Here is a 27,152-nt window from a genome sequence, read left to right on the forward strand (position 1 = left end):
AGCTGGAAGAGGTAAAAATCAATGTTGAGATAGATTGGGGGGGTGTATGTTCCCCTGCTTGTTTAGATCTGATTATTTATTTCAATTGACAGCCATACAGTAGTCATGAAGCAACGTGGAACATTTACATCAAGAGCACTCAGTAGAGAAACTGGTCCTTGATAAGAATCCACATACCATCACTAATCACCTCGTGAACTACAGAGCTTTTCCATTTACTCCCTTGTCCTCAGAGCTGACCACTGATTGGCCACAAGCACTAGCTTTCTTCAACAAGGTGACTGTTGAAAATATTTTCTTCTGGGTGACTGCCTATACGCATGAAAGTGGTGATCAGTCATTCCCAACACAGCGCCGATGTGCTGTGCTGTGACCGCTTCAAACGCCCCCAGGCCTGCTAACTTAAGTACATATATTCAAGTAATGATTTTATATTGGGAAGTGTTGTAGTCCATATTTTGCACAATGCAGCCAAGACATTGACAGTTCAAGTTGATCTATGTTCTTGAATAAATGATGTGGCAGAGTGTGTGGGATCTTGCCATCGTAAGGAAACCATTATCTTGGCCACTGTTAGGCTGGTAAGACAAATCCTTCTCTGCCTGTATGTTAAGTTCAGTGAAGAGTCATCGGTGAGCAGTAGCACATTGGGAAGACATGGGATGGATATAGACAAAATGCCTGATAATGATGAAGTGACAGATTGCCTATTCCCCCTCAGGAAACTAAAAAGATTTGGCATGGGTCCTGAGACCCTCAAAAGGTTCTACAGCTGCAACGTCGAGAGCATCATCACTGCCTGGTAAGGCAATTGCTCGGGCCTCCGACCGCAAGGCACTACAGAGGGTAGTGCTTACGGCCCAGTACATCACTGGGGCTAAGCTGCCTGCCATCTAGGACCTCTACACCAGGCGGTGTCAGAGGAAGGCCCTAAAAAAATTGTCAAAGACCCCAGCCACAGACTGTTTGTTCTCTCTACTACCGCATGGCAAGCAATACCAGAGTGCCAAGTCTAGGACAAAAAGGCTTCTCAACAGTTTTTACCCCCAAGCCATAAGACTCCTGAACAGGTAATCAAATGGCTACCCGGACAATTTGCATTGTGTGTCCCCCAACCCCTCTTTTACGCTGCTGCTACTCTGTTTATCATATACAGTATGCATGCATAGTCACTTTAACTATACATTCATGTACATACTACCTCAATTGGCCCGACCAACCAGTGCTCCGGCACATTGGTTAACTGAGCTATCTGCATTGTGTCCCGCCACCTACCACCCCCTCTTTTACGCTACTGATACTCTGTTCATCATTTATGCAGTCACATTAACCATATCTACATATACATACTACCTCAATCAGCCTGACTAACTGGTGTCTGTGTGTAGTCTCGCTACTGTTATTTTTCAGTTTTTATTCCTTTACTTACCTATTGTTCACGTAATTCCTTTTTGCACTATTAGTTAGAGCCTGTAAGTAAGCATTTCACTGTAAGATCTACCCGTTGTATTCAGCGCACGTGACAAATACACTTTGATTTGAATGCCCCAAATCATAGACTGTTCTCTCTGCTACCGCACGGCAAGCAGTACTGGAGCACCAAGTCTGGGACCAAAAGGCTCCTGAACAGATTCTACCCCCAAGCCTCCTGATCTGCTGAACAGTTAATCAAATGGCTACCAGGATCATTTACATTGACACCCTTTATTATTTATTTTTTGCACTGAATCTCTTGCATTGGCTCTATGGACACTCACTAGACTCTACCCACACGTACTACACCGACACACACACAAATGCATGTTGACACCACAGTGTAGTATGCATAAGTAGAGTCGAGTGAGTGTCCAAAGAGCCAATGCTCCTGTTTATCTATCCTGATTGCCTAGTCACTTTTACCCCTACTTACAGTACACGTACATACTGTATTACCTCAACTACCTCGTAGCCCTGCACATTGATTCGATACTGGTACTCCTTGTATATAGCCTCATTATTGTGTTACGTCTTTAAAAATATACATTTGTCATACTTTTAAACTCTGCATTGTTGGAAAAGGGCTCATAAGGAAGCATTTCACGGCAAAGTCTACACCTGTTGTATTCCTGAGCATGAACCACAGTTGCTTCTTGGAATCTATTTATTTCATCCATACAATTGGATGGGACAGGGAAGGATAGTCAAATTGGTTTCGCCCTTCTTTTGGCTTTTGAGAAATCCCCACTCAACAGGGATCAAACACACAAACACTAAGATGAGACTTCCACATGACCATTTAGTCACGGTAACTATGCTTCTCCGAGTTCTGATGCTTCTGATGGTCATTAGCAGCCTACCAAACTTGCTAACTGCCTGGTACTCAGCACTCGGGAGTACCAGGCACTCTGACATCAATGCAAATGTAATCGAAAATCTATTCAAACACTTCATGAGAGCCCATGAGCTCATGTTCCGCAACATTTCTACAGGCTGTGCAATTGCGAGACAAAACAGTGTGATGGCTTCTATTAAACATATGTAAAAGACAAGATTAAATCAAGAATAGTCTGATGGGTGACAATATTAGCCTATCACTTGTGAATTATGCCCAGCGTAAAGCAAGAAACAATGCCTTTTTTGTGTGTGACTGTCAAATCACAGTCGCACACCTCATGAGGTTGATGAGGTTTGCATCACAACTAAAGTGGCCAAAGAACTTCTTAAAATGAAGCACATAAATCCACTTAAAAAGGGGTGTAGAGATTCTAACTGGCATACATAAGCAGCGCGTGAGTTTCAAGTTAGGGGAACATACTTTTCACCATAAAAATGCACCTTTATAATAACATACATAATCACATTTGCAGTGACTTTTTATAATGGTGTTTTCCCGCTAATGGAACATTTGCGCTTATAGCCTACTACCGCGTGCCAATTGCTGCGCTTATAATAAGATGAAATAGCCTAATAGTTTATCAAATTTTAAGCTAAACCTTCTGACCTGTTGCGTCAGCCTCATAGTGTATTTTTATGCTAGTGATTGTAATAATTTGGGATCTACTGCATCCCACAACTGTCCAAGATTATGTTTGGAATATTTATTTATCGCACAGAATAGGTCAACTTCTGTACTATGGGGGATAGTAAATTGACATAGGGTTGTGCTTTTGCAGTTCGTTAGGCCTACTCATCTTGTTGGCTGACGAAAAGTAAAATGACAACAGTCCCTCCAATATGCACCTCGGAATTGGATAAGGACACACGCAGTTGCGTCCCCAAAGTGTCCGTCTTCACTTGAAGCTTGTGAGAAAGACCTTATGTGATGGAGGGCCATGTGAGTGAGAGGTGCTTCGGAGTACGCGGCACTCAGGGAGAAGAGAACAACGCATGGATTTTTTTTAGGGTGCATTAAGGCCACACAAAGGGAATGCCGAAGGGAAATGCGAGGCATTGTCTAGTTTGTCAAATTGTGAATGAGAAACTGATGAAGTGTGTAAAAAAAACAAAGCAGCGCTCATGCCTTTCAAGAGACTTTTTTCAAATCATCATTATTCGCACCATGCAGTGTTACAACGTATTAAAAATCAGAACATATAGCCCAGCTAAACCTACATTAATTACTCTAAATGAAGCATATAGCAGTATCTATTTCTTTGTTAACTGCTCAACACAGAACAGCCGCATGTGCGCAGTCCCAACTAATTTTGCAAAAATATCCTTTCTATTTGATTCCTTTGTTCAATACTATTCATCATACTAGAAAATATTAAATATTGCCATGGAATTCTAACCAAATCTTGTCTGCTAAATGAACTAGTGTAGCCCACAGCCATATCAGGACAACTCAAAGAGTATGCTGGTCTGTTCTTCTGAACTAGACTACATTGTCTTATCATGTTTCTTTAGACCTGTCTAAAATAAACAATGGAAGGTGGATTTATTAGACATTTTCAAATGTAATGTTCCAAAGGTCTCCATCTGTGGCTTGTAGGCTGTTTGTGGAAGCCAGGAGATGCTAAATGTGTTTATGTTAATTAACGGGCAAATAAACATGAGACCGACAGTAATTTGCTTCACAATCACCAGCTGACAAATTTTTGTGATCGCCACAGCCCTAGGCATAACAAATTGGACTGGCATATATATATGGCATTATAATGTAGTAGTTTCAGGAGACCCGGTGTCTCACCTATTGGAAGGATGGCCCCACAAGACCAATAATGTACAGATAAGCAACCTGTACAAACAAAAATGTGCAGGGCGCTAATAGCGCAGCTCTTCCTGCCTTGGCCCACCACAATGTTAAATGCAAAAGTGTTATGAAAAACAACCCCGCTCTAATTATGTAAGAATAAGATGCTCCCACCCGTCATGTTATGTCTTTACTATGCTGCTGTGGTCGTCGCTCTGCTCTGCGCCATGCGGTGTCAGAGGAATGGCCTAAAAGAAAAAAATCTGAGACCCCAGCCAGACTGTTCCCTCTGCTACCGCATGGCAAACAGTACCGGAGCGCCAAGTCTAGGTCCAAAAGGCTTCTCAACAGCTTTTACTCCCAAGCCATAAGACTCCTGAACAGGTAATCAAACGGCTACCCAGACTATTTGCATTTCACTGTAAGGTCGACACCAGTCGTATTCGGCACACATGACAAAGAAACTTTGGTTTGATTGTTATCCAACTGTTTTGCTAACGTTTACTGCTGAGCAGTTGGGGAACACTAAAGGAAGACAGGCAAAAAGGATGTGAACCTTAAGACAGACTTGGTGGGGTTTCTTCTTTGTGGTCTCCTTATTCATTGACAACTGTAGAGGGCTGTTGACATGGGACAAGATACAGTAGAAATTTAACAAGCAAAGTTCAGAGATTAGATGCATCAATTTGTAGCATAGTGATATAGTTGAGTAGATTCCATACCCTCTTCTCACCTGCACGTTTACCCTCAACAGGATGTTCTACTTGGTCTCTCCCCACAGAATCCTGAGACACAGATTGCTATCTAACTGTAAAAAAAAAAAAGTGCTGATGGGAGTAAACAAGATAAATCAATGGTCTCTTGATACCCTGCTAAACAGATGGTCCAAATCTTATTGGTCGCTTACACATATTTAGCAGCTGTTATTGCGGGTGTAGGGAAACACTTGTGTTCCTAGCACCAACAGTGCAGTAATATACAAAAAATATATATATTGCAAAGTTGCTTAGGAACCAGAAAGTCTATCTGCTTAATCTTGCCCCCCATTTTCTATTGAAGTGGCTTTAACCAGACTTCAATTCCTGTAGGCTATTATGAATTCTAATGCATTGTCTATTATTTACAAAAAACAGCCAGGCAATGCAGAGAAAATTATCAGAGACATGTTTTCAATAACAACAAGCAATGACGTAGACAAACACTGGCAACTGTCCCATTAAATTGCCCACTGGAGATAGAACCTGACTGGCTTTGAGAGTGGGACCTCTCAGGGACCCACCACAGAGAAGGTGTGAGAGATGAGCTGTATTATTTACTCTCTTCAGATGACAACCACCCCTGACGGCTGCCACTAAAATAAATGACCACGACATTCTACACTTCTGGCCCCATTAGAGCAGGACAAAACAATACTCCATCCTCCAATGTGTCCCTTGTCTACTGCGCTCCAATCACAGGCTGGGTCTCCAATGTACATTTACAAAACAGTTTGGTACTTGCCATGTTTCCTATAGTGTGTACAGTGGGGCAAAAAGTATTTAGTCAGCCACCAATTGTGCAAGTTCTCCCACTTAAAAAGATGAGGCCTGTAATTTATCATCATTAGGTACACTTCAACTATGACAGACAAAATGAGGGGGGAAGAAAAATCCAGAAAATCACATTGTAGAATTTATGAAGGAAAATAAGTATTTGGTCACCTACAAACAAGCAACATTTCTGGCTCTCACAGACCTGTAACAACTTCTTTCCCTGTCCTCCACTCGTTACCTGTATTAATGGCACCCGTTTGAACTTGTTATCAGTATAAAAGACACCTGTCCACAACCTCAAACAATCACACTCCAAACTCCACTATGGTCAAGACCAAAGAGCTGTCAAAGGACACCAGAAAAAAAATTGTAGACCTGCACCAGGCTGGGAAGACTGAATCTGCAATGGGTAAGCAGCTTGGTTTGAGGAAATCAACTGTGGGAGCAATTATTAGGAAATGGAAGACATACAAGACCACTGATAATCTCCCTCGATCTGGGGCTCCACGCAAGATCTCACCCCGTGGGGTCAAAATGATCATAAGAACGGTGAGCAAAAATCCAAGAACCACACGGGGGGACCTAGTGAATGACCTGCAGAGAGCTGGGACAAAGCCTACCATCAGTAACACACTACGCCGCCAGGGACTCAAATCCTGCAGTACCAGACGTGTCCCCCTGCTTAAGCCAGTACATGTCCACGCCCGTCTGAAGTTTGCTAGAGAGCATTTGGATGATCCAGAAGAAGATTGGGAGAATGTCATATGGTCAGATGAAACCAAAATAGAATTTCTTGATAAAAACTCAACTTGTCGTGTTTAGAGGACAAAGAATGCTGAGTTGCATCCAAAGAACACCATACCTACTGTGAAGCATGGGGGTGGAAACATCATGCTTTGGGGCTGTTTTTATGCTAAGGGACCAGGACGACTGATCCGTGTAAAGGAAAGAATGAATGGGGCCATGTATCGTGACACTTTGAGTGAAAACCTCCTTCCATCAGCAAGGGCATTGAAGATGAAACGTTGCTGGGTCTTTCAGCATGACAATGATCCCAAACACACCGACCCGGGCAATGAAGGAGTGGCTTCGTAGGAAGCATTTCAAGGTCCTGGAGTGGCCTAGCCAGTCTCCAGATCTCAACCCCATAAATAATCGTTGGAGGGAGTTGAAAGTCCATGTTGCCCAGCAACAGCCCCAAAACGTCACTGCTCTAGAGGAGATCTGCATGGAGGAATGGGCCAAAATACCAGCAACAGTGTATGAAACCTTGTGAAGACTTACAGAAAACATTTGACCTCTGTCATTGCCAACAAAGGGTATATAACATAGTATTGAGAGAAACTTTAGTTATTGACCAAATACTTATTTTCCACCATAATTTGCAAATAAATTCATAAAAAAATCCTACAATGTGATTTTCTGGATTTTTTCCCCTCATTTTAGCTGTCATAGTTGAAGTGTACCTATGATGAAAATTACAGGCCTCATCTTTTTAAGTGGGAGAACTTGCACAATTGGTGGCTGACTAAATACTTTTTTGTACCCACTGTATACTATTTTCAATTTAAAAAATAAGAGTTTAAAACATAATGTAAAAGAATGAGAAACAAAATATGAAAATATTCACATATGTACATGGCTTGTTTTCTAACAATAGTTTTTAAATCAAGTAAGCAATATCAACTCCTGGCCACTGTTGACGAAGTCATTTCCTTGCTGTTCTTGATCTAAGCTGCCTCCTGATAATTAGATGGTCGCTTTCTTTCTCATCTTGATCAAGACCAATGATCTGCAACATAAGAATAAAACAATATTAGCTTGCACCAGTCGTTTGTTAATGCCACCTAAATAGATTCTTTAAAAAGAGCCAGTTTTTACACAGAAACCATCAAAGTCCCACCACCTGATGAGACAATCGGACCATCCTTCCAAATCTTGTTAATGCAAGTATGGAAAACTTCAGTATTGGAAACGCTCACTGGCTGTTAACGCTCATATTTGATTAGCTCTAATTAGAAATTACATTTCTCCCCAGGAGAGGAATTCCCTTGTTTTCCTGTGCCCATTACCCTACCATGTCAGACAAAGTTTAAGTAGCATAGAGTTATTTTGTGTGAAACCTGCAGTAACTACAAAGTAAAAAGCAAGGCAAACACTTTGGCTTTGGTCCACCGTGTTCTGAATGCAGTTACCAGCTCTGTCACACAAAGGCAAAGAACAGTAACAACAAACAGTGAAACTATGAAAAATGGCTTTACAGTTAATTTGCTGTCCAGACAAATACATTTGAAATCAGAAGTTTACATACACTAGGTTGGAGTCATTAAAAACACATTTTCACGAATTTCTTGTTAAACTATAGTTTTGGCAAGTCGTTTAGGACATCTACTTTGTGCACGACACAAGTAATTTACCCAACAATTGTTTCCAGACATTACTTCACAGTATCACAATTCCAGTGGTTCAGAGGTTTACATACACTAAGTTGACTGTGCCTTTAAACAGCTTGGAAAATTCCAGAAAATAATGTCACATTTTAGAAGCTTCTGACAGGCTAATTGACATCATTTGAGTCAATTGGAGGTGTACCTGTGGATGCATTTCAAGGCCTACCTTCAAACTCAGTGCCTCTTTGCTTGACATCATGGGAAGGAAAAAAATAAAAACAAAATCAGACAAGAACTCAGGAAAAAAAACAGTAGATCTCCATGTCTGGTTCATCCTTGGGATTTCCAAATGCCTGAAGGTACAATGTTCATCTGTACCAACAATAGTACGCAAGTATAAACACCGTAGGACCACACAGCCGTCATACTGCTCAGGAAGGAGACGCGTTCTGTCTCCTAGAGATGAACATACCGTGGTACGAAAAGTGCAAATCAATCCCAGAACAACAGCAAAGGACCTTGAAGATGCTGGAGGAAACAGGTACAAAAGTATCTATATCCACAGTAAAAATGAGTCCTATATTGACATAACCTGAAAGGCCGCTCAGCAAGGAAGAAGCTACTGCTCCAAAACCGTCATGAAAAAGCCAGACTACGGATTGCAACTGCACATGGGGACAAAGATCGTACTTTTTGGAGAAATGTTCTCTGGTCTGATGAAACAAAAATAGAACTGTTTGGCCATAATGAACATCATTATGTTTGGAGGAAAAAGGGGGACGCTTGCAAGCCGAAGAACACCATCCCAACCGTGAAGAACGGGGATGGCAGCATGTTGTGGGGGTGCTTTACTGCAGGAGGGACTGGTGCACTTCACAAAATAGACGGCATCATGAGGCTGTAAAATTATGTGGATATATTGAAGCAACATCTCGACATCAGGCAGGAAGTTAAAGCTTGGTCTCGAATGGGTAATGACCCCAAGCATGCTTCCAAAGTTGTGACAAAATGGCTTTAGGACAACAAAGTCAAGGTATTGGAGTGGCCATCACAAAGCCCTGACCTCAATCCTATAGAAAATGTGTGGGCAGAACTGAAAAGGCGTGTGCGAGCAAGGAGGCTTACAGACCTAACTCAGTTACATCAGCTCTGTCAGGAGAAATGGGCCAAAATTCACCCAACTTCTTGTGGGAAGCTTATATATATATATGCCATTTAGCAGACGCTTTTATCCAAAGCGACTTACAGTCATGTGTGCATACATTCTACGTATGGGTGGTCCCGGGGATCGAACCCACTACCCTGGCGTATGGAAGGCTACCCGAAACGTTTGACCCAAGTTAAACAATTTAAAGGCAAGGCTACCAAATACTAATTGAGTGTATGTAAACTTCTGACCCACTGGGAATATGATGAAAGAAATAAAAGCTGAAATAAATAACTACTATTATTCTGATATTTCACATTATTAAAATAAAAGTGGTGATCCTAACTGATCTAAAACAGGGAATTTTTACAGGGATTAAATGTCAGGAAATGTGAAAGACTGAGTTTAAATGTATTTGGTTAAGGTGTATGTAAACTTCCGACTTCAACTGTATGTTGTAGGTAGTAGATAAGTGATGAAGCACTGATGCTTTATGTTATTATGAAGTCATTTTTTTTTTACACATATCAACCACGACCACTAAGTCAAATAAATACCATACAAGTCAAAACAGAAAAACAACAATTAAGTCAGATGAACACATTTAGATTGTAGATACTGCAGTCAAATATATATATATATTTTTAAGTATAAACTTTCTGCGTGATGAAATTGTCCTTACCTCATGGCGGAAAAATGCTTGAGGGTTACTACAATACAACATTCAAAACATGAACTACATTAAACCATTAAATGCAGTTGGAACTCAAATAGTTTCCATCTAACAGAACCATTTACACGGAAGTTGGACAAACACATTTACAGATCGTTGATAGCTCGCTTTGCCTTACCCATATAGTTGTTTACGGTCATACAAAGGCAGAGTGCAGTCTGCATTTTAGGGTTCATACATTAAATCAGTGGTCATGGTTGATATGCATAAAATATTAATTCATAATAAAGATACATCACTTATCCAACAACAACATAATATCTGGCTAACAAAACTAAACCTTGAAACTGAGAAATGGCTTTACTGTTGGCACAGTTACTGCTTTTGCCATTGTAGGGCAGCAAACACTACCCCTTTTTGTTGGCTTCCCGAGGAGAATTTTCCCAGGCTTTCAAAGAGAACATAAGAAGCCTGGGCTTCTGAGGCGAAGTTCCACCCAGTTGCCACTCACCGGAGGAGATGGGATGTCCAGAGGAGAGGAGATCTCGGTCTTGTACAGCTTCCTCTTGGTCCTTTTCGGTTTCACTGATGTGGCTCTCTCTCGCTTGGTAGATCTTCCATTTACAATCCCCATAATTGACTTAGCTATGAATAGACAGAGACATGTAGCGTGTGTGGATAGATATATATATATATATATATATATATATATATATATATATATGAATGTCTGATGTGTGTACAGAACATTGACAACAGCCAGGTCTTGCTAACCTTCGCCCCCAAGCAGAGTTGGGGATCTCTGGATGAAGTCTCCAATCTTCTGGACCGTTCCATCCTTTTTGGCTTTCAGACTTGCTGGTGTCCATTGCTTGTTCTGGTCTGTCTTTACACAGAGCACTGTCGGCGACTGTTGACATGACACATTATTTATTTATTTAATATATATATATTATAATCCTATTTGACTGTCACTAGTAAAGCTTATCCTGTGTGTGTGTATATAGATAGGATTATAAGTCTAGATTCTCTTCTCACCTGCATGTTCACTCTGTTGTTCACCCTCAACTTGATATTCTTTTTGTTCTCACTTTCCACAGGGCCCTAAGGGACAGAGAACATTTCAGGATTAGTGACACAGTGTTGTATCAAATCTAATTTTACTGGTCACATACACATATTTAGCAGATGTTATTGCGGGTGTAGCAAAATGCTTGTGTTCCTAGCGCCAACAATGCAATAGTATCTAAACACGATTCACAATAATACACAAATCTAAAAGGAAAAATAATGGAATTAAGAAATTGATGATCTTTTTGGCCTTCCTGTGACAACCAGTGATGTAGGTGTCTTGGAGGGCAGGTAGTTTGCCTCTGGTGATGCGTTGGGCAGACCACGCCACCACCGGGAGAGCCCTGCGGTTGCGGACGATGTTGCTGTACCAGTCGGTGATACAGCCCGACAGGATGCTCTCAATTATGAATCTGTAAACGTTTGTGGGTTTTAGGGGACAACGTCAAATTTCTTCAGCCTGCTGAGGTTGAAGAGGTGCAGTTGCGCCTTCTTCACCACACCGTCTGTGTGGTTGGACCATTTCAGATCGTCAGTGATGTGTACGCCGGGGAACTTGAAGCTTTCCACCTTCTCCACCGCAGTTCCGTCTGTGTGGATAGGGGCATGCTCCCTCTGCCGTTTACAAGTCCACGAGCAGCTCCATTGTTTTGTTGACATTGAGTGAGAGGTTATTTTCCTGGCACCACTCTCCCAGGGCCCTCACCTCCTCCCTGTAGGCGGTGTCGTCATTGTTGGTAATCAGACTTACTACTGTTGTGTCGTCTGCAAACTTGATGATTGAGTTAGAAGTGTGCATGGCTAATCATGGGTGAACAGGGAGTACAGGAGGGTGCTGAGCACATATCCCTGTGGGGCCCCTGTGTTGAGGATCAGCAAAGTGGAGGTGTTGTTTCTTACCTTCACCACCTAGGGGCGGCTCGTCAGGAAGTCCAGGACCCAGTTGCATAGGGCAGGGTTCAGACCCAGGGCCCCAAGCTTAATGATGGTCCAATGCTTTACCAGAGCGAGTACTACAGTCAATGTGATGGTAGAACTTCGGAAGTGTTTTCCTCAAAATTTTCTTTGTTAAAATCCCCATCTACAATAAATGCGGCCTTAAGCTATGTGGTTTCCAGTTTGCATAAAGTCCAGTGTAGTCCTTTGAGGACCGACGTGGTATCAACTTGAGGGGGAATACAACCGAAGAGACTCCTCTTGGGAGGTAATACGGTCGGCATTTGATTGTGAGGTATTCTAGGTTGGGTGAACCAAAGGACCTGAGTTTCTGTATGTTATCACAAACACACCAGGAGTAGTTAATCATGAAACATACACCACAGCCTCTTCTTCCCAGAGAGTTCTTTATTCCTGTCGGCACGATGTACTGAGGACCTAGATGGCTGAATGGCTGGGGATGGTATATCCCGAAAGAGCCATGATTCTGTTAAACAGTATGTCTCTTTGGAAGGAGATCTTCGCCCTGAGCTAGTCTACCGGTACTTTATTATCCAGAGACTGAACATTAGCGAGTAATATATACACTCAGAAGCGGTGGATGGTGTTTACACCTCCCGAGTCGGACCAGAAGTCCACTCCGAATACCTCTTCTCCGCCAGTGGTGTTTTGGAGCAGCCTCTGGAATAAGTTAAAATTGCCCTTGGGGGTACGAACAAAGCATCAAATTCGTGAAAGTTGTATTTCTTAATGCTGGTGGGTTACCGCTGCTCTGATATCCAAAACGTTATTTCCGGCTGTATGTAATAACACAAAAAAAGTTTCTGGGCTAATAATGTAAGAAATAACACACAAAAAAATACTGCAAAATTGCATAGGAGCTAGAAGCAGGGCTGCCACTACAATAAAGGGGTCAATTCTTCAGCATATAAATTCAAAATGGTGCCATCCTTCTTCTGCTATATGTATAGCATAATTGGGATCTAATTACCACTGGTTAAATCTGTTACCACTTTTTCCAAAGTATCTAATAAAATGAGGAAAAGCAACCAGGACCTTAATACTATCCAATCTGACTGAAGGGATTGTGCTTGTAGTTCCAGGTTCCCACAACTGTTTATAAGCCTCATCTGTTGACGTTGCTCTTGTTCCTTTGGCATAGGTCTGTTAGTGAAAGCCATACGGGGGGGTTGATTTAGCAAGATAATACAATAAGAATGTTTGGAAAGGTCCTCTGGACTGAATGTTAACGCAAAGCCACTATCTATACAATTCAGCTCCTGTAGGGTTGTTATTATTGTTCACTGACCTTAATCCTACTGAACAAAGAGAAGGGTTGCTTTGAGGTAGTTTGTCAGTGCAGCGAGAGAGGACAGACACTGTTGTGTTTATAGTTGTCTATATGCGGCTTGGTCTCTGGAAGGGCTGGGTAATACCCAGTCTGTTTGTTAAGATGTTCTCGTTCTCATCCCCTCCACCTCAAACTCAAATCTCTCACACATGCATGCACAAACACAAACTAAATCAAATGCAAGGCAACCCAGTGACGGAACTGGCTCTCCATGTCTACATTTTGGAGGAAGTGTAATGAGATTGAATGGATATGTAGTTATATTTCACGGTAAAGTCCACACCTGTTGTATTCGCCACATGTGACAAATACGTTTGATATGCCATGTTAGCCTAGTGGTTAGAGCGTTGGACCAGTAACCAAAGAGTCGCTGGTTCAAATACCCAAACTGACAAGGTGAATAATCTGTCGATGTGCCCTTGAGCAAGACACTTATCCCTAATTTGCTCCAGGGGCACCATATTACTATGGCTGACCCAGTAAAACACCACATTTCACTGCACCTATTAGTGTTGCACGGTACCCCAAAACTTCTGTACTTTTTCTTAATAGAACCTGAAAAACGGTTCGGTACTAGAATTTGTTCCTACCGGCAGTTCTGTCAAAAGTATTTCACGTTGTCTACTGATTGAGAGAGGACCAAGTCTCTCAATCAGCACAGCCGATGTCCCCTTATAGTGCAAGAGCACCGTGCCTGCTCCACTTACTCATTGCCAGCTCTAGCCGGTCCCGAGGAACCACTGCACTCACTGAGTCTTGGCTGCATCACCGCTCATGCAGCAGAGGAGTTAACATACTTGAATAAGGCAACAAGGCATGTAGAAATGTTGAAAAGAGTAATTACTGTTCGCAAAACAATGTCCATTACAGGCTAGAACACTTCACATTGAAAAAAAATACCGGTAGCTTCCAGCGTTGTAGGCTAACTTTCCTTGCTAGCTTACAGCTGAAGGTAACATTTCTCTACCCTAGTACCTTGTTTGTGATATGCAAACCATAATGCAAAATATTGCTCATTTCAAAGCTGATTGTCACCAAAAACGTTATTAATTCAAATAATCGCCCCCGCCTCACATCTCTCCCAGTCAAGACTATCTTTGCTCAAGCCTCAAACTAAGTGTTTGTGTGAGAGAATGAAGGAATGGTCTTACAGAGCGCACACTTAAAAAAAAGGAGATTGTTTCTTCTATGCAAATGTTGATCAGTACAATAGAATAAGGCCCAAATGGAAGGTTAATGCATGCATGTGACAATAACACATTTTAAAAATGTTATGGTTTTCAGTCAAATGTCTTCTGGACCTTCTTTTCTAGACATATCCGTTATCCTATCACATACACTTTGAAATGTACCTTCTCCATCTCGTTGCTATTCCTCTTCCTGGCTGAGCGGGTGATTTTGATGTTCACAGACTTGTTCTCTCCCTGCCTCCGGACGTTCAGCTTGTTGGGGTGCAGAGGGGTGAGCTGGCTCTCCAGCTTGGGGAAGCAAAGCTCTCGCCTGCCATCTGTGGACACCTGCGGGGAGTCCAGTACCTGCCCAAACAGACCAACATCACACACCCCTATTTATTATCCAATTCATCAAATATGAACGTTTCTTTACACCCTTACCGGGATGAGTCCATCCCTGATTTTGTGGCTGAAATTGAAAAAAAAATGACAAGAAAATAGTCAAACATGAGAAGCAGCTATACTGAACAAAACTATAAAACGCAACATGTAAAGTGTTGGTCCCATGTTTCATGAGCGGAAATAAAATACCTCTGAAATTTTCCATACACTTATTTCTTTCAAATGTTGTGCAAAAATTTGCTAACATCCCTATTAGTAAGCATTTCTCCTTTGCCAAGATAATTCAAGTTGAGGGAGCGTGCAATTGGCATGCAGACTGCAGGAATGTCTCAGGAATGAGCTATTGCCAGAAAATGTAATGTTCATTTCTCTACCATAAGCCGCTTCGCCTCCAATGCCGTTTTAGAGAATAAGTCAGTCCAACCAGCCTCAACCGCAGACCACGTGTAAAAACGCCAGCCCAAGACCTCCTGGCTCCCCAGAGGGTGGCCCTCCCAGGCCCACCCATGGCTGCGCCCCTGCCCAGTCTTGTGAAATCCATAGATTAGGGCCTAATGAATTTATTTCAATTGAATGATTTCCTTATATGAACTGTAACTCAGTCAAATCGTTTAAAATTGTTGCATGATGCTTTTATATTTTTGGTCAGTATAAATGATTCTCTGATGTATACTGACATCTTGTGTTTGGAAATTGAAGTGGTCATGGAGCTCCCTGAGCTTGTGCTCTTTCTCTGCGTTTCTCTCCTGCATCTCTAATTTGAGGGCCTCAACTATAGAGACACTCTCTTCTTTTTCTGAAGGTTGTTTAGACAATTTCACCTGGAAAACAGACATTAGCTTAAAAGGCAGACAATACTTATGGTGAGAAATACTGTCAATTGCTGTGTGAAGTGCACCCAGAAGTGATAAGACACAGGCTGGTAACTTCAATGATGTATAGATCAACGTTAATGCTATTAGAATTTATATGATCCTCAGAGATTAAAAAGGTAAAAAGTTAGCAATGTCCCACTAAATTATGCAGAAACTAGGGATTAGGTCACAGAAACCCATATTCTGAATGTCATTCAGCAACTTCCCGCTTCCTACACTCTGAAACTCTATTGAGTACTTCTTCTCACCCAGAGATGCCATAAAGGCCAGCAGTTCTAATGTGATTATTAAATCAGAGTCAGGACAATCCCATTACCTTTTCAGTCTGCAGCGTGCTACGGCAGAGCTCCTTTCGACACTCCCTCATCAAATCTGGAGCCGGGCACCGACTCTCCTCCTGCTCGTCGGCTCCCTCCATCAGAATTGCCCTCTTTTCAAGGCACTTCTGGTTCTCCACCTCATGCTGCTCATTAACCAGCTAGGAGGACATCAAAAGGAATGATTACTTCCCTCACCACGTGTGCATGCAGGGTCCTGCTTCAAACAAACGTAAATTGCTAGAGTTTCAGAGAGACTTTGAGAATGAGTGTGAGCATCTGTGATCAAACGGCAGCTCTTACCTTCATATGCTCTTCAGTCCGCTGACGTTCCTGCTTCACGTTCTCGCCAGGACAGTTGATCACATGAGAAAACTTGGCACTGTTCACGTTTTTTGGAAGGCAACTGTCCTTCAAACTCATCAGCTCTGAAATGCAAAATTTAGACATTGGTGCAAATTCCCCCCCAAAAATTCTAAATGAAGACATGGTTAAATCAGTGGGTATTTTCTTTTTAAATCGTGTGACCACTCACCTCGACTTAAAGCCTCAATCTCTTTCATCTTAGCCTCCAGAATCTGCTCTTGTTCTGTTTGTGTTCTCTCCTGCTCTGTCAGTGCAAGACGCATGTCTTCAATCACCTTCTCCTTGGACTTATTTATATGACTTTCTTCCACCTGGGACAGTTTCTGCTGAGCCACCTCTAGTCTCGCTTGCAGAGCTCCACACTGGGCCTCCCTCTCAGCCAGCTGCTTCTCCAACTCCACAACCCTCTCAGAGCTGCCTCCAGAGGACTGCACCTGAACCTCCAGGTCCACGATTCGCTCCTTCAGGTGGCCTGCCATTTGTTCGAGGTCAGAGTAACTCTTCGTAATTTCATTGTAAGCCCCCTTCTCTAATTCGTAGTCCTGCAGGTTGAATTGTGCCTCTGAACGCAGTGTCTCTAGCTCATGTCTCAGCTGGCTGCAGAGTTCTTCCTGTCCAGAGAGCTGCTCTCTGACCTGGTTGAGCTCCTGCTCCAGGTCAGCTATCCACTGGCTCTTCTGGAGCAACTGTTCCACCACACTCTCACACTCCCTTTTCATGGCATCTATGGTGTCATGAAACTTTGAGTCATTCCTCTGCACAGAAGAGACCTTCAGTTCCTCCACTTCCTTCTGGAGTCGTTCAGTTTCCAAAGTCAAAGATTCAATGGTTTTGGATTTTTCGTTAGATTGGTCTTCAAGCTCCTTCAAGAGTGCTCTGGCTGCCTCTAGCTCCTCTAAAAGATTGGCGGACCTCTCAGTCTGTTCGATAAGTTCTGTTTGGAGAGTTTTCACTGAAGACTCCGCTTTCTGTGATGTCTGCTGGAGCTGGAAGATGCCGTTGACCAGTGCTTTGTTGTCTTTAGAGAGCCTGGCTGTCTCTTTCCTCTCTTTCTCCAGCAAAGACATCACAGCTTCACAGTCATCCGTCTGCTCCTCCAAATCGTTGGTGAGCTTCTGTAAGTTCTGTTCGAACGAAACCTTCTTGCGTTTGAGCTCATCGGAGTCTTCGTTCATTATTTTTATCTCTCCTTTGACTGTCTCCAACTTCTGAACCATCACCTCATGTTCTTCTTTTAACTGTGAAATGGTCATGTCTTTTTGATGACATTCCGCCTGGAGTTTCTCCAACTCGCATGCTAGAATAACACGCTCATCCTCAAGACGCCCTGGATAGAGAGGGGCTGGTCAGACACATACAGAATTCTAAAAGTAAATAAAGGACCATTAGCACCGATACAAGATGTTACTCCTTTCATCTTTTATGACTACCTTTCTTCAAGGCAGGCTGATCATCAAGGTTTTCCAGGACATCAGCATGGCGGTTCCTGCCCTCCTCAGCACTGGGACTTTCCCGACTCATACACTTACAATTCTGTTTCAAGCTCAGAATCTCATCCTTGATGGAGTCAACAAAGGCTGCCTGTTGACAAAAATAGTGAAATGGAATGCATATTATCATATAGAGGTTCTGTGATTGACATATTACAAAGCACCCCCATATGCACCATTAATACAAGTATGAAATCATTAGTTCAAGTAAGTAATGTACTTACATCCCTAGTTGCAGCCTCACTATTCTGGTCTATTGCTTCCTGCAGCTTGGTAATCATGTCATCTTTCTCATGGCAGATTTCCATTAAGGCCTCAAACGTCCGTGTCTGAGATTCCAAATTCTGCATAAAACCAAAATGTGGAGAACAATTAACTCTAACCCAACCTTTCAGTATTCACATAGAACAAAACACATCTCAATATCAGCCAGGCTTACCTCCTTCGCATCCTCTAGCTGCCCGCACAATTGTTTCAATTCCATGCTCATTTCGTCCATTTCTGTAAACAGAGAGAAAACACACTTAAAGGGATACTTGGGAATTTTGGCAATAAGCCCTTGCATCCACATTTTGTGACATTACAACCATATTCTAAAATGTATTAATACATCCCCCCCCCCCCTTATCTAAATCATATTTACATAAGCATTCAGACCATTTACTCAGTACTTTGTTGGAAGCACCTTTGGCTGCGACTACAGCCTCGAGTCTTCTTGGGTATGACGCTACAAGAATGATGGAGGCCACTGTTCTTGGCGACCTTCAATACTGCAAAAAAATGTTGGTACCCTTCCCCAGATCTGTGCCTTGACACAATCCTGTCTCAGAGATCTACGGACAATTCCTTCGACCTCATGGCTTGGTTTGTGCTCTGACAACTGTGGGACCTTCTATAGACAGGTGTGTGCCTTTCCAAATCATGCCCAAACAATTGAATTTACCACAGGTGGACTCCAGTCAAGTTGAAGAAATATCTCAGGGATGATCAATGGAAACAGGATGCATCTGACCTCAATTTCAAGTCGCATAGCAAAGGGTCTAAATACTAATGTAAATACGGTATCCATTTTAATACATTTGCAAACATTTCTAAAAACCTGATTTCAGTTTGCCATTATGGGGTATTTTGTGGGTCTGAATACTTTCCGAAGGCACTCTACTTCCCCAGTCAGATCTCTGTCCAGTATGAAGGAAGGATGATAGAAGATACCCATGGACTTCCAGTCATTGCACTAACACCAGTTAGCATCGGCATGCAAAACTACCTCCAACTTCCTTCATACTGGACACCATTTTTATGTCTATGAGTTCATCTGACTCTGGGGAAGTAGATAAAGGGCATCATTTCCAAAATCCCAAAGCTAAATCCTGGATATTTAGCAGACATTTTTTTTTTTTTTTTTTTTAAATCACAGTTGAGACATACTATACACACACCATTTGTTTTGAGGTGGAGTTGCTGCTGGGTCTTGAGGAGCTCCTCTGATAAGTCATCCACTTGCTTCCTCAGGCTGTCTACAGTGCCAGGAGACTCAGGCAGGTCCACCAAACAGGTCTGTGCAGCCTCCGCATCCCCCGCATCCCTCCTGATTCTAGCCAGGTCGTCTCGCATTGCGTCAATGATCCCCTCCAAGAGCTCTACCTTATCCTCCTGCGAGGGACAACAAAGACATCCGAACTCAACTCATTAAACAAGGACAGAAGGATGTTAGTGGTGAGGTTGTATTTTCTGCATGATCTGATATTATAACCTGTCACGACACTAGCCATTTCAGTGAATTGGCTAGCAGAGATGTGAACCCCCCCCCCCTCGTTAGAGGGGCAGTTATGACTTTACAATCACTTCGTACATTTCTTGCAGAGAATCTAGTCTCCCTGACCATGCCGTAAAGGAGAGAGAGGGTCACAGTAGAACAAATTCTACTACATCCCAGAATTTGACAATTTACCAATATTCCTATTATGAAGAATGTTCCTATTTTGAAGACCAGGAAACGAGAGAGCTTGCTCCACACGTTAAATGGTATGAGCTCTGATCTTAAATCAGACTGCAGCTGAACATATGCGCAAATCTAGTACGAGAACACCGACGTAGAAGCATGTCCAGAGTGAGATAAACCTCAGATCACATGAACCCCTCACACGACAACCTGGAAGAACCTACAAAGGACAATGGCAACATGGACTGTGCAAACCAGAGCCTTACATCACCAGCTCAACAATCGAAGCAAACTTCACGTAAATACAATGCATTGCTTTTCCGAATGAACGATCGTTAGTGGCATATGTATTTGTGAGAATAGCTTCCCAGGTCCAATAGAGACCCATGTTCCTTAGTCTTCCTTCCAAAACCCCCATTTCTTCTCTCTGAATCAATTGTGTTATAACCAAACAGTTTTTGTTTAGTCCACTAACTGTATAATTTTATTATGGATTGTATATTCTGTAATTGTTTAATTAGTTAGTAAATAAATTGAGCTAATTTGTGAATGGGTGATTTATAAGTAAAAGGTTGGGTTTGTGCAGATAAACAATCATTTTACGAGGTTCAGATGAGGCTGACGGAGTTTGTCGGAAAATGATGACTCTGTAAACCAACATTTTCCATGGTACATTGACTTCCTAGTTAATCAAATTAACATTAGTTTAATCACGTAATAATAATGACAGAGAATGGATTTGATAAAATAAGTCTTCACATTTAATGATAAGTCAGAGACATGACACCTGCGATGTGAATATGACTTACCTTTGTCATTTCCTCATCACCAGTTACACTTGCACACTTGCTGACACTTTTGCTGACTAAATTCTTCAGGATCTCCAACCTCTTGTCCGCTCTGTCCTCGATGATCTCCCTCTCTTTGGAAAGACGCTCACTGCATGACAAAAACATTGTTCAGTCAATGCATCTACAGACAACGGCCAAGATTGACAGCTCGTTCAAAGAGAGGGAAATGTGACTACTTACTTGTAATCACTTTCCATTTTGGAGAATAGCTCCATGAACTCGATGGTGACCTCTTCACGGATATGAGACTCCAAAGCCAATTTCTCAGCTTCCTCCTTCAGAAGTTTCTCCCTCAGTTCCTCCACCAGAGCAAACTGGCCCTAAAATACACAATCAAATCCATCTTTTATATTTGTACTTAATGGTGCCCAGGCAGCAGCTAATCTTCCTGCGGTCAAGCAACATTAGGGCAGTTAGATACATACACAAATTAAAATATTACATAACACCTTTCACAACATATAAGTGTGTTCCCTCAGGCCACTAAACAACTACCACATCTCTACAATACAAAATCTCTGTCTCGTCACAGTCCCTGTCATTCCATAAAGGTTGATTTTAATATTTTATCTGATTCTACTGCTTGCATCAGTTACCTGATGTGGTATAGAGTTCCATGTAGCCATGGCTCTACGTAGTACTGTGCGCCTCCCATAGTCTGTTCTTGACTTGGGGATTATGAAGAGACCTCAGGTGGCATGTCTCGTGGGGTATGCATGGGTGTCAGAGCTGTGTGCGAGTCGTTTAAACAGACAACTCGGTGCATTCAACATGTCAACACTTCTTACAAGTAATGAAGTCAATCTCTCCTCCACTTTTAGCCATGAGAGATTTACATGCATATTAATGTTAGCTCTCAGTGTACATTTAAGTGCCAGCCGCGCTGCTCCGTTCTGAGCCAATTTTAATTTGAGGCCCCTCTTTGTGGCACCTGACCAGATGACTGAACAGTAGTCCAGGTGCAACAAAACTAGGGCATGTAGGACCTGTCTAGTTGATAGGGGTTTTAAAAAGGCAGAGGAGCGTTTTATGATGGACAGACTTCTGCCCGTCTTCGCTACTGTTGTATCAACATGTTTTGACCATGACAGTTTACAATCCAAGGTTACTCCGAGCAGTTTAGTCACATTGCACATGATTACAAGAGTTAGTTGAGGTTTAGTGAATGATTTGTCCCAAATACCATGCTTTTAGTTTGAAATATTTAGGACTAATTTATTCTTTGCCAGCCATTCTGAAACTGCAGCCCTTTGTTAAAAGCGTTGCAGTGATTTCACTCGCTGTAGTAGGTGACGTGTATAATATTGGGTCATACGCATACATAGACACACTGGCTTTACTCAAAGCAAGTGGAAAGTCATAAGTAAAGATTGAAAAAAGTAAGGGGCCTAAACAGCTGCCCTGGGGAATTCCTGATTCTACCTGGATTATGTTGGAGAGACTTCCATTAAAGGAAAACCATCTGTGTTTGGTTAGACAGGCAACTCTTTATCCACAATATAACAGGGGGTGTAAAGCCATAACACATACGTTTTTCCAGCAGCAGACTATGATCGATAATGTCAAAAGCCGCACTGAAGTCTAACGAAACAGCTCCCAAAAATCTGTCAATTTCACTCACTCAGCCAGTTAGTAATTTATGTAAATGCAGTGCATGTTGAATGTCCTTCCCTATAAGCGTGCTGAAAGTCTAGTCAATTTGTTTACAGTAAAATAAGATTTAAAATATTTATTTTTAACTAGGCAAGTCAGTTAAAAACAAATTCCTATTTACAATAACGGCCTACCCCGGCCAATTTGGGTGTTGCCCTATGGGACTCCCAATCACGGTCAGATGTTATACAGCCTGGATTCAAACCAGGGACTGTAGTGACGCCTCTTGCACCGAGATGCAGTGCCTTAGATGGCTGCGCCACTTTGACATCTGGTCAAACACAATTTTCTCCAAAAATGTACTAGTGTAAAAGGCTGACTGATTGACTATTTGAGCCAGTAAATGGGGCTTTACTATTCTTAGGTAGCATAATTACTTTTGCTTCCCTCCAGGTCTGAGGGCACACACACTTTCTCGTAAGCATAGATGTAGTTCTACTTGGATGTGTAGGGTCAGTGTTTGTTGATGGCATGTCATGTCTAAATTTGCTAATCGTTCCAATAAAAAATATCAGTGGGTTGTGTGATGAATGAGCCATCTGATTCAATGAATGATGGAGCGGAGTTTGCCTTTTTACCCTACATTTAATTTAAGGTGCTCCAAAACGGCTCCGTATTTCACTGAAAGAATAAACTTTTTGTTTTCGAAATTATAGTTTCCAGATTCGACCATATTAATGACCTAAGGCTCGTATTTCTGTGTGTTATTATATTATAATTAAGTCTATGATTTGATATAGCAGTCGAACTGAGTTGGTAGGCAGCAGCAGGCTCGTAAGCATTCATTTAAACAGCACTTTCCTGCAAATATTCTTGTTACATTGCACAACCTTCAATGTTATACCATAATTACGTAAAATTCTGGCAAATATATCGATTTCCGATTGTTATGAAAACTTGAAATCAGCCCTAATTAAATCGGCCATTCCGATTAATCGGTCGACCTCTAGTTATAACCATGTACTGCAACTACTATCAAAAGGTATCATCTAAGTGAGTTTCAGAGATAATCAGAATATGAATGTCATGTTATTAGCAAGTTATTGATTTCATGAACCTTGTTTCTTAAGCTACATAAATTAAGTTACTTACATTGTGTCTACCAACGCCCCTGGGATAATGTACATTTGCTGAAGCATTATGACAACTCAGCGACACAATGGTAGGGATTAATTGAGCTGGGCCATTGATAAATCACTCAACGCAGCCTTATAAAGCTGTGAAAGGATCCAGGAACCCAAATTATTCAGGTGGATCCCATCCTCCTTATAAAAAGGAGGATTTTTCAAAGTCGTGAAAAAGAATTCAGTGAAAAATAACCAGCATATCAACATACTGAATATGAACATAACCTACATTGAAGTCCTCAAGCACCGTCTTGTCCTCTTCTCCCGCCTCCAGAATGGTCTCCTCTGCCATGCTCTCATCGCAACTTTCCTCTTCTTCATAATCATCATCCTCCTCCTCTTCTTCATCCCCATCTTCCTGCACATCTTCTAGAGTTGTTTCCCAAGCCACCATGGAGCTCTCCCTCCTACTCCACAGGTTCTTGCAGCCAGCATTGTTGATGATGAGGGACACATCCCTGGCAGATCTCTTTGGAGCAATGGCAGGGACTGGTTTGATGTTGAGGACCACCACCTGAGAAGTCATAAAAAATTGAATAAATGAGCAATTTGGCCACCAATATTATGAACCACAAGCTTACTTTTCCTTATAAAAAGCTCCTCTGACTGACCTTTTGGGCGATGGCAGAGAATTTGAGGACATTGAGCGTCTCGTCGTACATGGAGGCACACTGGTTGATGTTGACAATCATGCAGGCTTTCCCTCTACCACAGAAAAAGCCCTGGAGGTAGTGTGTGAGCTTGCTCTCTCTGAAGGGGACATGTTGTTGGAACCTGGAAAATATTTACATAGGATGAAAGGAGCATTATATTGGTTCATTAGAAACAAACATGCAGTCAGTGTTTGTAAAAGACTAAACCTGTATACAGGTCAAATACTCACTTTGCCTGTTGGTTGAGTCTCAGAGCATTGATGCATTTGCCCAGAGTGAGCAATGAGGTGTTGATATTGCCAGCCTCTTTTAGCTGCACTCCTTTATTCTGAGTCTTTGCACATCTCTCAGATCCAGCCAGATCACACAACGACAACCTTAGACATAACACGCAACTATGAATTAAAACAAGACAATCAGACAAAAAAGCAGGAGGAAAAAAATGGAATAACTTGGTCACTTACTCGCTAATTGTGTGGACTCTGGGTATACCAACATCTTCAATCCGCAAGATACGAATGGAAAATATGCTGTGGCTTCTGCTTGAGACATTGTTGAGCTTTGTGCAGGAGAAACTCTGGTTCTTCTTTCCTATCTTCAGGACTTTGTAAGCCTCCTCTGAATTATTTACTTGAACCCACTTTAAATCTACAAGAGAAACCATGTGTATGTTCTGTATGAACTGAAATCCCATAGCTTCTAGGCGAATTCATCACATATTCAATCAAAGTGACATTACCTTTCACAAAGGTGTTTCCCTTGATGTCTTGGGACAGCCGAAGGACGGTTCTCCTATGTGAGCCATTAGGAATGGGCTCCAGTAGGTCGTAGATATTCTCATTGTAGATTTCACAAAAGGAAACCCACACAGAGTATTTAGTGTGAGAGTCCACATCCAGACAGAAACTGTCTCCTTCCCCCTGATCACTGATGTCGCTCAAGGAGGAACCTGTCAAACAACAGATCTTACATTACATCTTTAATTGTAACAATGAAAAATGTGTCACATAGTATCAAGAAACTCATAAAATACATAGCTACTGTACTTTGCATACTCTAGGCCTGCAAAAGTTTCTTACCCTCCAGTATTGTTGACCTGCAAGTGGAGCTCATCGTGCTTTTCAGAAAATCACTCTGAAGAAAAGTGGGAAAGAAAGTAGAATGAGACTAATTTACATTTCATTAAGAATGCAAAGCGGGGGGGAATTGTGCGAGAGGTTTTACTGTTAAACCTCACCTCCTTTGACAGTCTCATGAGGTTTCGCTTATTAGTAGACTCTTCATCCTGCTGGTCCTTTGTGAGCCTAGTGAAGTCTCTGCATCGATGTGGTTTGATGTTGTTCTGTGCATAGACCCGGCCCTCGATGCTGTTGAAGATCACGTTCAAAGACCTTGGAAGAATTCCACCATCACTCTCAGGGCCTGGAAGTAAAAATAGACAAAGTGTTTAACATGAACCCGTAGCAGTCACTTTTTTATTTTTATTGTGGTGAGCATCTTATGAAACCGAGAGGCCAAAGGGCAAATTTGTCTGTATATAAAACGTAACACAGCTTATGAAAAATGACTTAACCCAATAATAAAATGTCAAATACAAATTGAAACATGCTAAAATAATTCTGACCAAGGAATGTGAATGTCTTCCCGGCATTGGTGACTCCATATGTGAAGACAATAGAATTTCCTCCTTCTAGAACATCTCTGACCAGACGTTTCACTGTGCCATCAAACATTTGCCTCTGTGTAGTGTCAGGGCCATATACCTGGGGGGGGTAAACAGTTTAGGAAAAATGGCCACACTCCACACTCATTTTTTTGATAAGCCAATCTTGACAGATAGCTACTAATTAAACAGCTGGAAAAGGCCTTACCTGAGAAAACTGAAATCTTTGGGTGTTCTGAGTGACTGGTTTGTCACCATCTGCGTGACTAGTTTGTCGTCTGGTTGATAAAGAGCTCCTAGGAGCCCTGAGTAAAACAGTGTCTGGTGGCTCCATGGACACACATTCCTGGATTTAAACAGAGGAAAAGGAGCACGTCAACAAATGCACTCTGATCAGCAAAGGACCACTGACTGACCATCCTGCCCCTTGCTACTGCAGGAAGTGTCTTGACACAGGTGCAATCCTATTGAGGATTTTCTAAGTCATATTCATCCAATCCAAGGGTACTTTTCATTGGTTGTAATAACTGGAAATAATAAAGAATGTGACTTTACAGTATATCAAGGTCCTTTTGCGGCAGATGAATCACGATCCTCATCTCAGTGTACTGTATGTGTTATGGGACAATACCTGAGATTCACCACTTTCATTCTCTACTGTGGTAAAGGGACGTATCCTGAGGTAGACCCGCAGATGCTCTTTCTCAAATAATACACAATCCTGTAGGGAGAGATTAATATACATAATTGCTTGGGGGTATTGTGTTTTTTTTTAGTTAAATTAATTGCCAAATTTTGCTAGCTATATAGATAATATTAAAACATCTGATAACATAAGCCCCTAGTTAGCTAACGTTAGCTTGTCACATCAAGAAAAATCCCAGTACAGTACAAGATTCACAAAATCAAACCTGTGGCAGAGCAGATGCAATTGCAGAAAAATCAGCAAACAAGTCCTTTCTCAAATCCTCAACAACTATAGGCCCCACTCTCTCTGGTTTCTTGTCCAAACACGTATCCATCACTCTATAAAAAGAGACATTTCACATTGTTTATGATGAAGTCCTTTAACGTTACTCTTTAGCTAGCCTACAATAAATTAGCCGAGGCAAGGCTAGCCGTTGTGTCTTGCTGGAAAGAGAGAAGAGCAAACACGTTGACACAGACAGAGTAAAAAAAAATTATGCATCTATCTTTTGTAATCGGATTTTTTAAAAATCGTTTACCTACTGTAATAACTCACGTTTGTGTGTTTTTATTCATCGACACATTGATGTAGCTAGCTACAGTCCTCTCCATTCGTTTTTGAACAAGCTGACCGCGGTCTAATTTTTAAACTGGACCAATCAGAGAACTTGTAGTCCGCATAC

General features: G+C 41.9%; 1 protein-coding gene across 4 annotated transcripts; it reads right to left on the minus strand.

Annotated features, from left to right (window-relative positions):
• Positions 1–3,135: 3,135 nt before the first annotated feature.
• Positions 3,136–27,119, minus strand: LOC118357485 (kinesin-like protein KIF20B). 4 transcript variants are annotated; one of them, XR_008078587.1, is made up of 27 exons: positions 27,026–27,119; positions 26,694–26,808; positions 26,414–26,503; positions 25,991–26,128; positions 25,744–25,882; positions 25,357–25,541; positions 25,199–25,253; positions 24,859–25,068; positions 24,584–24,767; positions 24,350–24,496; positions 24,078–24,240; positions 23,696–23,980; positions 20,867–21,006; positions 20,645–20,774; positions 19,333–19,546; positions 18,333–18,394; positions 18,118–18,237; positions 17,834–17,984; positions 16,573–17,730; positions 16,341–16,465; positions 16,037–16,198; positions 14,624–14,806; positions 10,952–11,017; positions 10,688–10,823; positions 10,425–10,558; positions 4,905–7,495; positions 3,136–4,791 (listed from the first exon to the last, which is right to left on the minus strand). XR_008078587.1 is itself a non-coding variant. In XM_035734628.2 (26 exons), exons 1-26 carry the CDS (start codon positions 27,079–27,081, stop codon positions 7,412–7,414), a joined length of 4,632 nt encoding a protein of 1,543 aa, XP_035590521.1. In that variant the 5' UTR covers positions 27,082–27,119; the 3' UTR covers positions 3,136–7,411. The 4 variants fall into 4 exon arrangements, 3 of the variants coding, with proteins under 3 accessions (XP_035590521.1, XP_052334233.1, XP_052334234.1); XM_035734628.2 differs by having other exon boundaries at positions 3,136–7,495; XM_052478273.1 differs by having other exon boundaries at positions 3,136–7,495; positions 27,013–27,119.
• Between the last annotated feature and the right edge of the window lie 33 nt (positions 27,120–27,152).

The sequence above is a fragment of the Oncorhynchus keta genome, chromosome 24 (assembly GCF_023373465.1).
Source record: "Oncorhynchus keta strain PuntledgeMale-10-30-2019 chromosome 24, Oket_V2, whole genome shotgun sequence".
Taxonomy (NCBI): Eukaryota; Metazoa; Chordata; class Actinopteri; order Salmoniformes; family Salmonidae; genus Oncorhynchus; species Oncorhynchus keta.

Bases quoted from the DNA above. Each gene is read 5' to 3' on its own strand.
- LOC118357485 (XM_035734628.2), bottom strand. From the start codon at position 27,081: ATGGAGAGGACTGTAGCTAGCTACATCAATGTGTCGATGAATAAAAAC. The intron at 26,129-26,413 runs GTATTGTCCCAT...GTTTAAATCCAG, and splicing joins ATGAAAGTGGTGAATCTCAG to GAATGTGTGTCCATGGAGCC. The intron at 24,241-24,349 runs GTGAGTATTTGA...AATATTTTCCAG, and splicing joins AGACTCAACCAACAGGCAAA to GTTCCAACAACATGTCCCCT.